This window comes from Pseudonaja textilis, chromosome 3, assembly GCF_049901715.1.
Source record: "Pseudonaja textilis isolate UNSWEBS1 chromosome 3, rPseTex1.2, whole genome shotgun sequence".
NCBI classification, from domain to species: domain Eukaryota; kingdom Metazoa; phylum Chordata; class Lepidosauria; order Squamata; family Elapidae; genus Pseudonaja; species Pseudonaja textilis.
This window is the reverse complement of record NC_141992.1, coordinates 113,116,031-113,133,214: the sequence shown is the minus strand read 5'-3', so window position 1 is coordinate 113,133,214 and position 17,184 is coordinate 113,116,031. Positions and strand designations below refer to the sequence as shown.

The 17,184-nt window shown below is 40.3% G+C and overlaps 1 protein-coding gene across 3 annotated transcripts in view; it reads left to right on the top strand.

Moving 5' to 3' along the window:
• ADCY2 (adenylate cyclase 2) overlaps nt 1-17,184 on the top strand; it is a 155,569-nt gene that overhangs the window by 40,957 nt on the left and 97,428 nt on the right. For all 3 annotated transcript variants that reach the window (XM_087930653.1, XM_087930655.1, XM_026700998.2), the window contains exon 3: nt 8,882-9,043. In XM_087930653.1, the coding sequence (XP_087786779.1) occupies nt 8,882-9,043 (162 nt within the window). The remainder of the gene's footprint in view (nt 1-8,881; nt 9,044-17,184) is intronic.

Here is a 17,184-nt window from a genome sequence, read left to right as displayed (position 1 = left end):
GAAATTTGTATCATACAAAAAGGCAAAATAATCTATCCATCTATTCTGTATTATGGTAATTCTACAATCCAAGAATATATATGCTTCTTTTTCCTATTCTTTTTCCTGTATTGGTTTAATATCATGTATTTGTATGAAATGTGTCACCTTGCTTTTGGGGAAAGAATCTGTTACTGCAGAGGTTTCAAACTCACATAATGTATCGGGACTTTTTCCCCTCTTTGCTAAACTGGGCGGGGAGGTGGCTAGAGTGTGACACATCCAGTCTAGGAGTTTGACAGCCCTGAGTTACTCCATTTATTTTAGTTTGAATTTATTGCAGTTATTGTATTTAGAAGGCATTATATTAAACCGAGGTCAACATTTTTGTATGAAAATTAGTATTGATTTTGTATTAATTTCCTATTTTTGTATTAAACTGCATTGAATTAAATTAAAGAGCAACTAAAATTATTGTATGAATACACTAATTTGACTATATGAAAATGTTAATATTTGGGTATATTTTATGTTAGAAATGTTTCTTTGCTACTATCTTTTTGATTAATTCTGCTCCATAGTTGTGGTCTATAACCAAAACCAAATGTGTGAAATATACAGAAATCATAGATGATTCTTTTTCATAAATTAGATTATTGTAACATACTTAGGAATTATAGAAATTGTTTGATTTATAACTACATGCAAACTTCAGGATTCATATTTTTAAATACAAAAGTTTCTATTTATTTTTCATTTATATGTATTTTAATATACCCTTTCCAAATTTAATATCTCTCCAGGCATTTAATGTGTTCATTAAACTAATATGCACATCCTTGAATATGGTTTCTTATATGCACATAGAGCTAAGTTCTCTTAAATAGAAGAATTACATTGCAAAATTTGGAAAAATAACACTGAAATTTTAGTTTATTATTCAGGGAGTATGAATTACTTGAATACTAATAAAAAAAAATAAACCAAGCTGTTCTGATTCTTAAGTGTACTGCAGGAATCAAAATTATATGAAGAAACTGCATTTACTTGTCCTCAATCCAAATATTTTTAGGTACAACCTCAGGGCATTGCAGGATGAAAAAGAAGAGAAATAAAAATGTATAAAGTTATTCTTCTAAATGCTGCTGCAAGAGCCCAAGATGGGTTAGACTCCTCCTGATGACATCATCAAGCTGAGTCTGTCTTGTATAAAAAGGACTGCCTGTGGGAGTTTCCCCCAGCTTTGACTCAGCTTCTTTAGATGATAATTGAGCTGGTGTCTCTGAAAGCAGTTTTAGACAGCAGCAAAGTCAAACAGCGATCTTAGATAATTGGCACAGCTCCTGGGGACCTGGTACAGCTGTGCCTTCAGGAGAGTGGGGCTCCACTCTCGTGCAATGCCAAGGATTCGACGCTTTCAGTCCAAAGGGGACTGTAAGTAAGGGAGAAGCCTTGGCCCTCCCCTACAGCTCTCCCTCTGCGATTTCAGCCACCGTGATCATAAAGATCGGATCAGCGATAATCGCACCTCACAGCTGACCAAAAAAGCTGCGGTTTTCCCTTTCTAGCCAATTTCGCCACTCTGGGCTGTTTCCAGACTAGGGAAGAGGCCATTTTGCAAGAAGCCATTTTGAAAGCTTCCTCTTCCAATGCACGTGGCAAGCGACTATTTGAGGTGGCCTCATCTACCAACGGCCTGTAGCTGGTGCAGCCAGTGGATAGAGGACCTTGTGAAAAACGATGCAGCAGTCAAGGCCTGGACAGCCCAAGCAGAGGCCTGGTGGTTACATTTTAATGTCTGCTCGGCATGTTTGTCCTCTGCCTAAGGTACATCCTCGGGCTCAGTTGGAGTGCCCGAGGAGAAGGAAGCCACGACTGGAGCGTCTACAGAGAGAACTGCAAGAGCAGTAGCAAGGGAATGGCCCACATTGTAGAACCGCCTATCATATGAAGTTGGGTTTGGAGAAGAGGGTATCCCCGGGCCCTGACTGTACCACCTGAGGTTCAGGGGCAGCCTCCTCTGGGGACAACTGGGCAGTAACCAGTGCCTTGTGGAGAAGAGGCTTGAATAAAGCCAGTTTAAAGACTGAGGCTGATGGGGTTGATCGGTTCGCAGATCTTCCTCTTCCTCAGAGAGGTTGGGGTCCCAGTTTTCTCCCTCCTCCCGTTCAGAGCAGGAGAGTGGCTACGTTCAGATGGTTCTGCACAGTCTCCCTGCTCTAGCTCCCCCCATTCTGATTGAACAGAAGGGACCCTGGGCTCCTGAAGGTGAAGCAGTCCCCTCTGGGGGATCTGGGCTTGTGGGTAGGCCGGAAAAGGTGGCTGGGCCCTATTTGAGGATCGAAAAATTCATTGCAGCCCTTTTGCTAGGTCCTGTCTGATGGCAATGGAGACTACATCTTGTAGTCTGCCACCAAATGATGGATCTGTGGGGTGAGGGCCTGCAGCGGGGGTGAAGATAGTGTCGGGTCTAGGTCAAGAACCACTTTGGGCCATGGAGGCCGAGCTGAAGAGCAGTCCCAAGAGGACTGTTTAAAATTGAGGCCTGATCTGCTTAGGTTTTGAGGCCCTAATTGATCCTCAACCAGCTCTGGAGACCAGGCTTGGGTGTTGTTAAAAGGGGCCTGGAGTTCCATCTCCCCTGGAAGTACCTGCCTGAACAATTGGATGGTAAGATGGTTGGGAGGCCGTTGCAGCTGTCCTCTCATCTGCTCAATAGCCTTATTGAAGTGCCTCTGCAAGGCCGCATGTCTTTGTTTCTCTGCTTTTAGTTCAGCCTGAGATGTTTTCTTGAGGCCCAAAGCTTTGGCCCTGATCTTGGCCACTACCTCCCTTTGAACAGATTTAGAGTGTTGTCTCCTTTTTCTTTTGGCATCGTTTTTCACAAGGTCCTCTATCCACTGGCTGCACCAGCTACAAGACCGCATACTTCCATCAGACTTTAGATCGTATCAAGATCTCAATAAGATCATAGCCGCAGCAGAATTCACAGTGGACGCCACCCCAAATTCCGCTAAGTTCTCTCCAGGGCCATGGCGTTGTCTGTGGCAGCGAGGAGACTGCTATGGTTATGAAATTTGCAAGCGGAGCCTCGGCACAAGTGGAAGCTGGCTTTGGCCCCCGGCACCAGTGAGAAGCTTTGGCAATGCTCTCGATCCATTAGTCGTCATAATGAGGGACAAAAGGAAAGTTCCTTCCTTGACAGGCCAGAGGGCAGACTTCCGCCCTGCCCCATACCGGCCACCTCCATTTAAGCCCTAAATTACCTCTCGCTTCTCCAGGCCGCAGAGACCGTATTCCCAGCACCAAGAGCAACGCCCTGTCGCACACGGTAGACAATAACAAATTGCAGGTAAATGGCCCTTTCATGGGAGGAGGGGGTCGCTCATTCTGCCACTCTAAATAACTCCTCGTTCTCCCTACCATCGGAAGTCATTTGGCCTTCTTTGCCTCCAGATAGGAGAAGTCAATGATGGACTCCTGGGTACTCAATACAATGAGGTCGGGGTTACAACTAGAATTACTATTGTCATCCCCAGAAAATTTTGTGCTCTGCCCCGTCTTGCGGGACAATTCAAAAAGAGCCCTTATGGAATCGTCCATTCAACACCTAGTTGACATGAGGGCTATTCAGCCAGTCCCTGAACTCCAATGGGGACGTGAGTCTTATTCTTGGTTTTTTGTTGTCCCCAGAGCCTTGGTGGGTTAGCGAGCTAGTCTCAACCTAAAATTTCTGAATGAGTTTCTCCCATACAGGCGCTTTAAAATGCAGATGCTGCATTCTATTCTAGAGAGCATTCGGGAGGGCGATCTCTTCTCTTCCATTGAGCTTACAGCCTATCGACAGTCCCTCAGGTTCTGTTATAATGGGAGACACTACCAATACAGGACCTTGCCCTTTGGACTTTCATCGGCCCCCAGATCATTTACGAAGCTGTTGGCAGCCTTGGGCAATCCCAGTAAGAGTCCAGTGTTACCTGGATGATATACTGGTCCAGTCATCTTCTCCATCTAGGGCACCAGAGGATTTGGAAATCACCGTTCAGGTGCTCCAAGAGCATGGCTTCTCTGTCAACGAGGCCAAAAAGCCACTTTACTCCCCCCAATACCTTACTCTATCTGGGAGCTGTAATAGATACAATTTCCTGCAAGGCGTCCTTGTCCCAGGAACATCAGGAGAGCATCAGGGAGTTAATTGGACATGTAAAAGCTAAATCTAGAGTGCCCCTGGCTCCGTTTTCCAAGCTCCTGGGGAAAATGATATGATGCATTAATATAGTGCCCTGGGCTAGATTACATGCCAGGTCATTCCAATGTTTTTTCTACCTTATCAGAAGACAGGTAGGAGTTGTTTCCTCTTACAGGTCAAATTAACTCCATTGGTCCTTAAATCTTTTCGATGGTGGTCATCTGAAGCGTTTCCCATGGGACACTTGTTCAAGGAACCAGACGGGTTAGTGCTGACCCACAGATGCCAGTCTGTATGGCTAGGGAGCCCACCTTCAATCCAGGGTGGTCCAGGACAATGGTCCCAGGCAGATTTGGGCCATAATATTAATTGGCTAGAACTTCGAGCGGTCCATTTGGCCCTGACACAGTTAGAGGGTGCTGTCTCAGAGAACGACATCCTGATCTTGACTGACAATGTGTCAACCAAGGCACATATTAATCTCCAAGATGACGCTAGAGGCAGAACAACTCTGCTTATGGGCAGAGAGACAATAGGTATTGCTCAGAGTTGAGCACATCACAGGCATGGCCAATGTTGAGGGTGACTGGCTTAGCAGAGCCACCACTGACCACGCAGAGTGGCGTTTCCACCCCGATTTATTTCAGGAGCTGTTGAAGCACTTTAGATGGCCAGCAGTGGATCTCTTCACTTCCCAGGACAACACGCAACTCCCAAGGTTCTACTCTAGGTTGTGGTTCCGGGGCAGAGGGAACAAATGCTTTATGCAGCCCTTGGCCACAGGAGCTCCAGTATGCCTTTCCTCCTCTGCCCCTGATTCTGAGGGTCATCCAGAAACTGTTGGCGGAAAGAGCAGAACTTACATTTGTAGCTCCTCACTGGCCCAGGAGGTCATGGTTTGCAGACTTAGTAAACCTTTCCATCTCCAGTCCTTGGAGGATACCGGAAGACAGAGTGACACTCAGCCAGTGGTCAATATTGCATCCAGAGCCCCAGTGGCTTCAGTTGGCTGTCTGGAGATTGAGCGGGGATCTCTGATCTGGGACAATTATTCTTCCAGAGTAATAAGAACTATCCAGGCCTTCAGGAGACCCTCCACTAACTGCATCTGTGATACAACCTGGAAAGCTTCAGCAAATGGTATTGTGAGTATGACATTGCCACTTCTGGGGCCTCAATTGCCCAGGTGCTAGACTTCGTCCAAGAGGGCCTAGACAAGGGACTTTCACCTAACACTCTGTGGAGGCAGGTTGCAGCCTTGTCCTCTGTTCTATCCTTAAGGGGAGTGGAATCTTTGTCTAGACTCCCACGGTCTGCAGGTTTCTGAAGTGTGATACAAACCTAAAGCCTCCAGTGGTTCATCAATATCCAACATGGGAACTCTCTAAAGTACTGCAGTTGGTGACTGAGGCCCCATTTGAACCACTGACGTCAATTCCCTTGCTGTTTTTGTCTTGTAAGGTGGCATTTCTGGTAGCGATCACCTCTTCAAGAAGGATTTTGGTCCTGGCAGCCTTGTCTGTCAGGAAAGACATCTAGACCCTACCTTTGTACCTAAGATTAATACCGTGTTCCATAGATCCCAGGACACAGTGTTACCTGATTTCTGTCCCCTTCCGCACCATGACCTAGAGCACAAGTGGCACACCCTAGATGTTAGAAGAGCATTTAGAATTTACATTAGATGTACCTCAACGTTTAGGAAAACTGAGGCCATGTTTGTGTCCTTTTCCCCTTCCCATTGGGGGAACAAGCCTCTTCTCCCACCTTGAGTAGGTGGATCAGAGCATGCATCGCACAGGCCTACAAAGCCAGAGCCCTTCCAGTACCCCAGGGCCTAACGGCACACTCTGCTAGAAGTGCCTCAACTTCAGCTGCCTGGACCACCCAGGCACCCCTAGAAGAGATTTGCAGAGCGGCTACGTGGACCTCCCCATCTCTGTTCATCAGTCATTACTGTCTGGACTCCTATGCCTCCATGAGTGCGGCTTTTGGCAGACAGGTGATTCAGCGAGTGGTTCCAACTTCGGAGAGATTTGCCGGACGAGGACCCTCCCATGGACATGCAGGCTTTGGTATGTCCCATCCTGGGTTCTCGCAGCAGCATTTAGGAGAATGGGCATTGGTAAATTTACCTGAGAACACCCTTTCTATATATGCTTCTAGAAGGTCCAGCCCCTCCCTTATTTCATCCGGACTATGGTAAGAAATGTTAATGTTAAAGATTCTGTTTGGCTTTCAGAGACACTTACTGCAGTCTGTCAAGTACCTTCACCAAAGCTGGGGGAAACTCCCACAGGCAGAACCTTTTATACAAGACAGACTCAGCTTGATGATGTCATCAGGAGGAGTCAAGCCTATCCTGGGCTCTCTAGCAGCATATATAGAAAGGGTGTTCTCAGGTAAATTTACCAACGCCCATTCCTAAAGGCCCTTATATTTGAACTGCTTGTGGAAGGAATTTTGGTCCTTTATCCAGTACAGAAATGTTCTGAACTGTAACCTTACTTGTCAGGAAAATTAGTGCAGGGCGGTGGTTAGGATCAAATCAAATCAAATCTTTATTGCCGTGGTCCAATACCCGGATACCTACAAAATAAGATTTGACTAAGACTGTAAAAAGACAAGACCCATACAATATGTACTGGAAGCAGAGGCAACAAAAGTGAACAATATAAAACTATACAAAACTTGAAGAATACAAAACAGTTAAAAACCATCCAAGAACTTAAAATCCTGAGCCATAAAAAATGAAATTAGACCTAAATTTAAAGAAAGAGGTAATTACTAGACAAATTTATCTCATTTGAAATTAACAATTAGAAGTTAAAGGTTTAATAGCTACTTAATATTCGACTATCTTAAAGTCTGGGCGCAGACCTATTTCTCTAACACTAGTGAGGTGATCATGCATGCATATTATGCCATTCTAGACTCTAATTGAGTATGTGGGCCTATGAAGCCTGAGACTATCAGAAGCCTGCAACTGAAATCTTTCCAGACTAAAGAAGTTCAAAGCACTGCTCAGTTCTGTCTGGTTAAGGTAATATACATGCACTGCATTGCACAATTTATCCAGTCTTTAAATATCAGATTTTTTGTACCAGTACTATGATACTGTGGCTTGATTTATCACACTAGGCAATAATATGTTTTGCTTAGGTCTTAAAACTCTGGGTGAGCCCAGCTGTTTGTGGCTTAGTGTTTATTTGAATTCAGCTATTTATGGCTTGGCCAGTAAATGCTGCCTAAATATTTATTTGTATATCATTCAGAGAGTGGTATTTATTTTCTAAAGTTGCAACCAACAAATAAATATGTTGATTCATATGATATGGAGATTTAACTTAAATCTGTTTTTTTTTGAAGAAGAAGAACAACGTTTTTGCCAATTACTGTATGATTTGTAACAGACAACAATCTTCTTAATGATTGAGTATACTGAACTGGTCATATCAAGGAAGACATTTATTTATTTACCCAAGTGTATAGAACTGCCTAACTTAGTCAACTATGGGAGGTATACAATTAAAAACAACCAGTAAAACATCCCCAATAACATAGCAAGATCTTATAATAATAAAAACAAAACAATGGAAACAGGCAAAAATGCCACTGTGCAGTAAGGAGGTTGGTATAGCTGTAACAAATCTAACTCATCCTTACAACTCCACTTCAGCCACAGAGTTTTACCATCAATTGTAGCACAGAACCTCTGGAAGGATTAGGCCTTCATGGATGACAGTTGCCATTCTCCATTCTGAACATGTGCTATATTGCCACACTTGAAATTCAGGTGGTTTTATCTCCAAGAGAAAACTACCCTAATTTTGGGTTCATTCAGGTCTTAGTAGTACACCAGATCAGCCATCACATTCAGGATGATTCTATATAAGGATTGCTTTGTTACAGACCAACCTGACATTTGATAGCAATAGCCAGGAGCCAGGACTTCTGGGGATCTGGTGACTTGGGATCGGTACTGAATTCTAGGACCAGAAAATGGAATTTTTTTTGAAGACCATGAAATTGCATCTCAGTGAGCAGCCTACTTCCAGGTCCCCACCTTATATCCTCTGTCTCTCACTAATTGGATGATTTGGTCAACCCACCTGAATGATATAGTCTGCCCCCATTCCTTTCTCAGTCTTTCTCTCCTGTACCCCACAATTCTAATTGCAGAACATAGGTTCCATTTGACAAGGCAACTACTCACCACAAATACCGAAGTAGCCTCAACTCTTTTTAATCTAAACCATCTTAACCTAAACTTCAGTTGCTGAATTGGCTCCCCTGCTTTGTGAAGCACATCAATGGACTATAAAGACTACAGGAAAAAGAAAGAAATCTGAAAATACATGGAAATTGGGTTGTATATCCCTTATTAAAATGATTTATGAGGTTCTCCATAATTCTCCCAGAAACCAAGTCTTACCAGGAAAACAAACCGGACCTGATTTAACTGTGTTAACTATGTTAAGCTTGAATGTGACAGATTATCTCAGTTCATACTCTATGCTTAAACCATAAATCTGGGTTAATGAAATTTGTCAGATTTGCATATCATGCCATGCCAAAACAAATACGTTTGGTGCATACCAAGGCAATGTGTATCACACTTTGGACTCTAGCTTATTCCTCTTTTATCTAATGCAGTTTTGAAGGGTTTTTGAGTTATTTTTTATATGAGTTGCTTTTGTCTTCTTTGCACAGGTATCATTTTTCCTATTCATCATTTTTGTCGTCTATACCATGCTGCCCTTCAACATGCAGGATGCAATAATTGCCAGCGTTCTAACCTCTGCATCACATACCATTGTGCTCAGCATCTGTATATCATCCGCAGACATCATGAAGGAACAATTGATTTGGCAGGTAGGTTTTCAGCAACATGCAGAATGATTTGATGATTACCTTGGACAGCAAATATCAGTAGTATATAATTAGGAACATGAGAGGATCCGTTATTATACTTCTAAACATTATATCTTAGAATTCTACATCTGTTTATATTGAAATATCCTAGTCCTAAATTTCATAGGAACTCTATGCATCTCCTGGATCCGTTAGGAAATATTGCTTTATGCAAATTATATGAGAAGGCACTAAACTTTATTAACTTTGCCAACAAAAATAACATCTGGGCAAGTAAAGGTTCTGAACACTTCAAGGAGACTTCCAAGCAGTATTGGCAGTAGCGATTTCAAGATAGGGATCAGAGGGGCCTGCTTTTCCCAAGTGAAATCTTCATTCATGATTGCAGAGAATACTGTATATGGTTTAATTTTTGTTGTGTGTTTAAGATGAGGAAAGGTAATCTAAATAAAACATAGTAATTATTTTCAGGATTTTCTCTTTTGGAGAAAAATATTTAGAATTGTAAGCCACCCAGAGTCACTTGATTGAGTTGGGCAGCTATAGAAATTGAATAAATAAATATATTTTTGAACCTGTGCTGTCTCAGTCAGCAGTCCCCAGCACAGAAATTGCCACAATAACTGTATGTGGTGAAGGTATCAGCTATGCTGAAATGGCATTCTTGTTATTTGAGAAATCCTATGTAGAACAACTGATACTACTTCTTACCAGAACATCTCCTATTTGTTGTGAGTGGTGCTGATTTTATTTTATTTTTCAAATGTATACTTTCCTCACCAACATGACTCTGAAAACCAATGCCACCTATCCTCCACAATCCTACAAACCAATTCAGTAAAAAAGATAATCCAATACAGTTTATGTTTTGTTTCTACTTGATAGTTGGACAATTGAGGATATAATTTCATGAATTTTCTGAACTGGCCTCACCCTACAAAGATTTGTGATACTATAAGTTGGTGTCCCACAAGATTGTCTGGGGCAATTGGAAGTCTGGGCAACTGTTATATAGATACATATTGTGTATATTCATATTATGGGCCATTTCCTATTACAAAGGGCACATGACAGACATAATGGGAAATTAGCTGTCATAAGTCTTATCTGCAGATAAACTGACAGAAGTGTCTGCTAAAATCTTTCTCATCTTGTGTGTGACAGCTTCTAGTCAAACTTGTCTTGGCTTAGAAATTAAACTGGGTTGAGCCTGCTTAATACTTGGATGTTGCCTAAGTAGAAGCCTAAGAATCCCCTTGGTACTGCTAAAGAATGGATGTCAACCCTGGCAACATTAAGACTTGTAGACTTCAACTCCTAGAATTTCCCAGCCAACATGGCTGGCTGAGGAATTCTGAGAGTTGGAGTCCACAAATCTTAAAGTTGCAAACGTTGGATACCTCTGTGCTAGAGGGATGTATCTATGACGTCACCAACCTGAAGGACAGTTGACCTTTTACCTACTTCTAGATGCTCATTTAGCTCCCTTGTAATACCATGCCTACTTAAAGAGAAAAGAAGAAGCACTGACATTACTGCCAATCTGGTTTTCTATACTGTATGCTATTTTTACTTCTAACAGCTGATTACTACCCTTAGAAAAAGTAAATCCAATCAGGAAAAAGTAATATATACAATTATTCCATTCAGTAGAGACCCATCTTACTTAGTGATGAGCTGTTTTCTCTGCTTCAAAAATCCACATTTTGTTTTCTAGGACTAGGATTTGGACTAGGATTCTAGAATTCAGATAGAACCACTCACTGATAATAAGAGGTCCTCTCTCAGTCTGAATAGCAGGATCCAAATCCACATTGCCTTGCCTCTTTTGCTACTTTTCTTTAATGGATTTCAAAGATTAGCCATGAAATTATATGCAGCAGTTCTAGTTTAGCACTAAAATTAAGCTGTCAGAATAACTTAAAAAAAAACCTTCAATCCATTAAAAATTAGTGTATTTCAGCTATCAGGAACCCAGCAGAGCGCCACAAAGTTTCTTGTGATGAGCTTAAATATCTGTTGGAAAAACAGAACTTGTAGTGTGTTTAGACATGAGCGTATAGAAATCTGTATATTAAAAATTGCTAATATATTTAAATATGGACAGATATTAAAATATGCTATATAAGTAAACTTTATATTAATTAGGAACAGTAAATTTACATAATCAAATTGAATACCTACTGAGCAATTTAGTAAACAGAGCCAGTTTGATGTGGTGGTTAAAGTACCAGGCTGGAAGTCCATGAGTACTAGTCCTGCTATAAGCACAAAGCCAGCTGGGCGACCTTGAGCCAGGTACCCTCTCTTAGCCCTAGGAAGCAGGCAAGGGCAAATAACTTCTGAAAAAGTTGCATATTGCAGAGAATTTTCCAGGTACAATAGTTACCAGGAATCAAGGTTTACTCAAAGGCAAAAATAATAATTTTAAAAATGGTAAAATACTTATACATTTTTCTTGTAATCTACATGAGTGAATTCCTGTTCATTTATTTAAAAAAATATTTTTGACATTAGAGAAATGGGAGAGCAGGCACCCACCTTGACCTCATCCTAGGCCAGATGAGCAGGGAAAATTTTATACAAGTACTCTGGGTTAATGATCATGAACACCATTGATAAGTGATGCAGACATTAAGCAAAATGCTTATCTGAAACTGGCCGTGAAAGTTACAAATGGAGATCATGTCAGCTCAGGAGACTGAACTTCTTGTAAATGTACTCATGTTGCTAAGCTGATCAAAATCAAATCACAATCATGTGACCGTAGAGATGCTGTGATGGCCACAACATAAGGCTGCTCATTCAGCGTTATTGTAACTTTGAATGGTTGCTGAATTATTGGCTGCTAAGTGAGAGCTATGTGTATTTGGTTCTTAAGCTCAATCCAATGGACTGAGGCTATGAATGATACATGATAACTATGTAACATCTTTGTTCTACAAGCTGTAGTAGTTCCCACTAGATTTCTGGATGTAATTTAGTATGCTGGTTATGTGGCAAAGGGTTAGGTTATTTGTGGTTCTATCTCTGCTCACCATACCAGAATCGATGGGTTAGCAAGCCCCAAGTCCTATTAGTCAGTTTCATCTTGTGGGACCTAGGGGTCATATCTTCCCTGTCACTTCCCCATGGAAGAGCGCTGTCACAGAGAACCAGATGCCACTCACCCTGTTCATCTTTCATAAAGTATTAAAGATCTGGATGTGCTCACAGGTATTTGTCCTGGGAGGTTAAGCAAGCCCTTATCTGTCTGTTTTGTTTTAATGATTGAAAGAAGTTTTTTTTTTACTCTGAACATTCATGACTGCATGGTTTTGAATATTGATTTTGTGACTGTGCTACTTTTTGTTTTTTGTTTTAATTTCTCTATATTATCTAGAGATACCTTGGTGAGATAGGTAGCCATATAAATTGTTTCAATAAATAAAAACAAATAAGTTAAAACTTCTAACTGATTAGCTGTTTCAATAATAATAATAATATATTGGATTTAGCTTATCTTTCCTGCAGAATAGCTAGCCAGTGAGATTTTAAAGGAGAATTTAAGAGAGTTATACTCCAGTATATGGTTTTATTACATATACTCCATCAGTCTATGTTCCTGGCAGAGATTTACCTTCATGAAACAAGAGGAACTGGTTCCCCAGAGAGGTCTAAGACAGTTGTCTATCTGGCTTCTCATGTCATCCAACTAGGATCCCTCAGTATCATGCATGAATACAGGCACTCCAGAGGCAAACTGTTTTCTCTGTGATCTATTGGAGAACCACAAAATGTTAAAAGAGAATTAATGAACAAAAATTTCTAACCTAGAAAAAAGTATCCATAAAGCAATTTTGGAATTAAGTAGAAGTGTATAAAAGTGTTTCTGGAGCAGGAAATGAAGAAGATATTCCATTTATCTAAATAGCATATTTGTTGGTATTTGCAACTTGGAATTAGACCTTCTTACTACACATCTAGTTGCAGATGAGAACAAATCACATTGTTTTTCCCTTGATAGTAAAAGTCAATATGAAAACAAAATGGCATTAAACCAACAGTCAATTTGGGTAGCAAACAAATGAAAGGGCTTTGGAGCTAGGGGGGAAATTAATGTTCACTTTCATGCCAAGTGCGGTCCTACCATAAAGACAATTAATTCAGAGATGTACAGAAGAAAGTTATAGCTTAGAACACTTTAGCTTGTGCTGAAATGTATCTGTGTTTCAAAGATGTGTGATATTGAGGCATCGATATAATCAAGACAGAATAAAGCACTAGTTTCCAAAGAAGTTAAAATTTCTATTATCTAATTTAGCATGAGTTCACTTTTTAAAAAGACTGAGAATCTGTTTTCCCATAAACACTCCTGTTTTCCCTAAAACACTAAGCTATTCAATGTTTTTGTGCATTTGTCACTTTCCAGACAAAGTGATAAAAAAGATAATTTGCCAACGCAAAACCAATACATTTTGTTAAATGGCCATGTTTTTTTATTTAAGAACTTTATAAGGGGAAACATTTTGTGCTTAACTTCATTTTTCTGTTAAATGAGGAACTGTGTACCAGCTATGTTCTCAATCCCTGAGACAGTCCTGTTCTTCAGTGAACATAATATGAAAATGACACAGCAAGCTGGTAGATTGTGTGAAGTTTTCCATATGTTGTTATCATTGCACTGACTATGGAAAGTTCAAGTCAATGAGCAAACAAAGGTCTCACAACGTTCATGTTTTAATTTAGAGTGTTTTTTAAAAGGAAACTCATAGTTGTCCTTCTGCTTTTAAAAGGCCTAATTTTAATCATCACTAAATCTGCTATCTGTAATTCATTATCACGTGAAGCAAAATATATTCAGGAATCTTCACTTATAACATTCATTTTTTTAGATTGAATAATTTAATGTTTCTGAACCAAATGGTATGATCACACACATCATGTTCACACAATATCTAACAAAATGAAATTCAGTGTAGAGAAAAGTAAAGTCCTACACTTGGGCAAGAAAAACCAAAAGTACACATATAGACTGGGTGAAACCAGGCTCAGTAGCAGTAACTGTGAGAGGGCTCTTGGAGTCTTAGTGGACAACCAGCTAAATATGAACCAACGGTGTGCAGCAGCAGCCAAAAAAGCTAATGCAATCCTAAATTGCATTAACAGGGGGATACAATCAAGATCAAGTGAGGTACTAATATCACTGTATATAGTCTTAGTAAGACCATACCAAGAGTACTGCGTCCAGTTTTGTTCACATTATAAAAAAGATGTTGAAACTCTAGAAAAAATACAGAGAAGAGCAAACTAGGATGATTAGGAGACTAGAGACTAAAACATGAAGAACAGTTACAGGAACTGGGCATGGCTAGTCTAGTGAAGAGAAGAACCCAGGGGAGACATGATAGCAGTCTTCCAATATTTGAGGGGCTGCCACAGAGAGGAAGGAGTCAAGCTATTTTCTAAAGCACTTGTAGGCCAGACAAGGAATAATGGATGGAAACTGAACAAGGAGAGATTTAACCTGGAAATAAGAAGAAACTTTCTGACAGTGAGAACAATCAACCAATGGAACAGCTTGCCCTCAGAATTTGTGGGAGCACCATCAGTTGAGACTTTCAAGAAGAGATTGGACTGCCATTTGTCAGAAATGGTGTAGGGTCTCCCGCTTGGGCAGGGGGTTGGACTAGATGACCTATAAGGTCCCTTCCAACTCTGATTATCTGTTATCTGTTAATATATATGATGGGGGACATGCTTATACCTTCTCCCACACAAATAAGCACCATTTGTGAAGGATTTTTCCCCAAAAGTAATTTTCTTCTAAAATGGCAGAGTAATCCTAGGATAATTTAAGAGAGTAAGGTAGCTAACCTTAACAGAAAAACGCAAAAACTATTACCTTGGCAAGATGCCTGAAATATTCTTTACATCTTGGGAAATAGGATAACATTTGGAAGTAGCTCATGTAAACACCTCCTTGATTCATATAAAAAAAAAAGGAGAGGACTAACTTAATCAGCCTTGAAAACATTTACTAAAGCTAATCTTAATAAAGTATAGCTTTAATCAGGGTTGGGGTTCAAATTTTTAACAACTGGTTCTGTGGGCGTGGCTTTTTTTTTTTCAGCAAACCCCCCCGGTTTTTTTGCCTCCTGGGCCTCAGGGAATTCTTTGCTCCCAGAAGGCTTCCCTGGGCCCAGGAAGGCAAAAAACAGAACTCCATTTTTGGACTTTCTGTGCCTCAGGGAAGCCTCCTTGGGCGAAGCAGTAAGACAATGAGGAGGATCCCGGCAAAGCTGATCATCGGAACAGCTGATAATCGGGGGGAGGGGAAGGAAATACTTTAAGGAGTTACTGGGTGGGGAAGAATGCAGTCAGTGATGTTGGGCATGTGTGCGATGTCACGCATGCACAATAAGGGCTGACTGGGTGGGAAGGGGAGGGATGGGCAGAGAGGGCCAGGGCCATCCAGGGGCACGACTTGAAGATTCTCCGAACTGCACAGAATCATAACAACCAGTTCTATAGAACTGGTCAGAACCGGAAGAATCCCACCCCTGGCTTTAGTCACTCTGGGTTGATTTTGTGCTTTAGTGTATCTATAAGGCTGTCACTGAGAATAGGGAAGAGAGCAGATCTTCTTAAATTCAAATTTATTTTACTTTCATCATTAAATCCAACATATTTATATCAGAATCCAACATATTTACATCAGAACCATGCATACAATATTCTAGGGCCCAAAACTGATTATGTGCTGACCTATGGATGTTCAATAGGCCTGAAGAAAGGAACAACGCTCTTTGAGGTCATTTCTATTTTTCATCTAAACTCACAATGATCTAAAAGCACACTATTATGTTGGCTTCATCATAATAGTGAATAATAGTGAAACAAAATAAGATGGAGTTACCTAGAAGACCATACTTCCAAAGACAACTATTGTTTTTATTGTTGGTAGTTAAAATCAATAGAGCAGAAAATGAGTTGAATTTAGTACTACAAAACTGTCCCTAATTATATACTACTTATTTTTCTTGCTATTCACTAATTAGAATTAATAATTGCAATTCACTAATTTCATATTATGGAATATTAAGGTGCTGTATATTTAACATGCAGAAGTGCTTCTTTTATGTCCATAGTCATAGTCTCAAGGGCTAGTTTGACACAATAATATAAAAAAAATCAATGAATATAGGGACATCCATTCATTATGAAGAAATTATCTTGTGTGACCATCTTTCTTTAATATATACAAAGCCACTACCACATACACACACTGAAGGAGGGAGGGAGGACAGTTTTTTTCAAAAGTAATTTGTAACCAGAATATTAACTAAGTGTTTCATTGCTTTTAATGCAAAAATCCTCCCAAATCAATTTCTTGTTTAAACTTCCTTCTTCAGTCCCCCCTGTGTACCACAAGAGATCCTTTTAATCTGTGCTCATTATCCAAATTTAAAATGGATATGAGTGGTTTGAGTGTTTTGTTTGGCAAAATAGTTTTTTTCCTTGAGCAAACATCAACATGCATGTTGAGTTTAATGAGCAGCAGTTCAGCTCATGCTGTGTAGATATGTCCCTAAATGTATTATTTATCTTGCCTCAGTCTAGAATTGTGGGAGTGCCAAATTAACCAGAACAGAAGAGACAGCTGCTAAGAAATGGTGGGGAAAACATTGTCACTCTCTTTTTGTGTAACTGGAGTGTTTATATTGGCCCAGCACTCTCAGAGTGCAGATTTCTCATTCATTAGCTTCAGACTTGGGATGCTTCTGGCTAGGTAGTTTTTTGTCCTACGAACTTGAAAGCATCTTCTAAGTTTTGACAAATTGGAGTTGGGGATGATGCATGGTAGTGAAAGAACAAGGAAGAATAAGAAAATTTATTGAGAGTGTATAATTTTGTTTTGTCATGAACAACGCACAGCAGGAAAGTCTTCTCTGGACCTTCTACCCCATACAAATTATAGGCAGAGACCACATAGTAAAATCATTTCTCATTATCTGATTACAGATGCATATTTGTAGGAGAATACTCATGCATTGAAGGATAATCACATCCTCAGAAAATCTAATTTTTTCTCCATGTTTTTGGGACAGGATGAATAAAATCTCTATTGATTGAGTAATAGTATTTTTAGTTCTGATTGC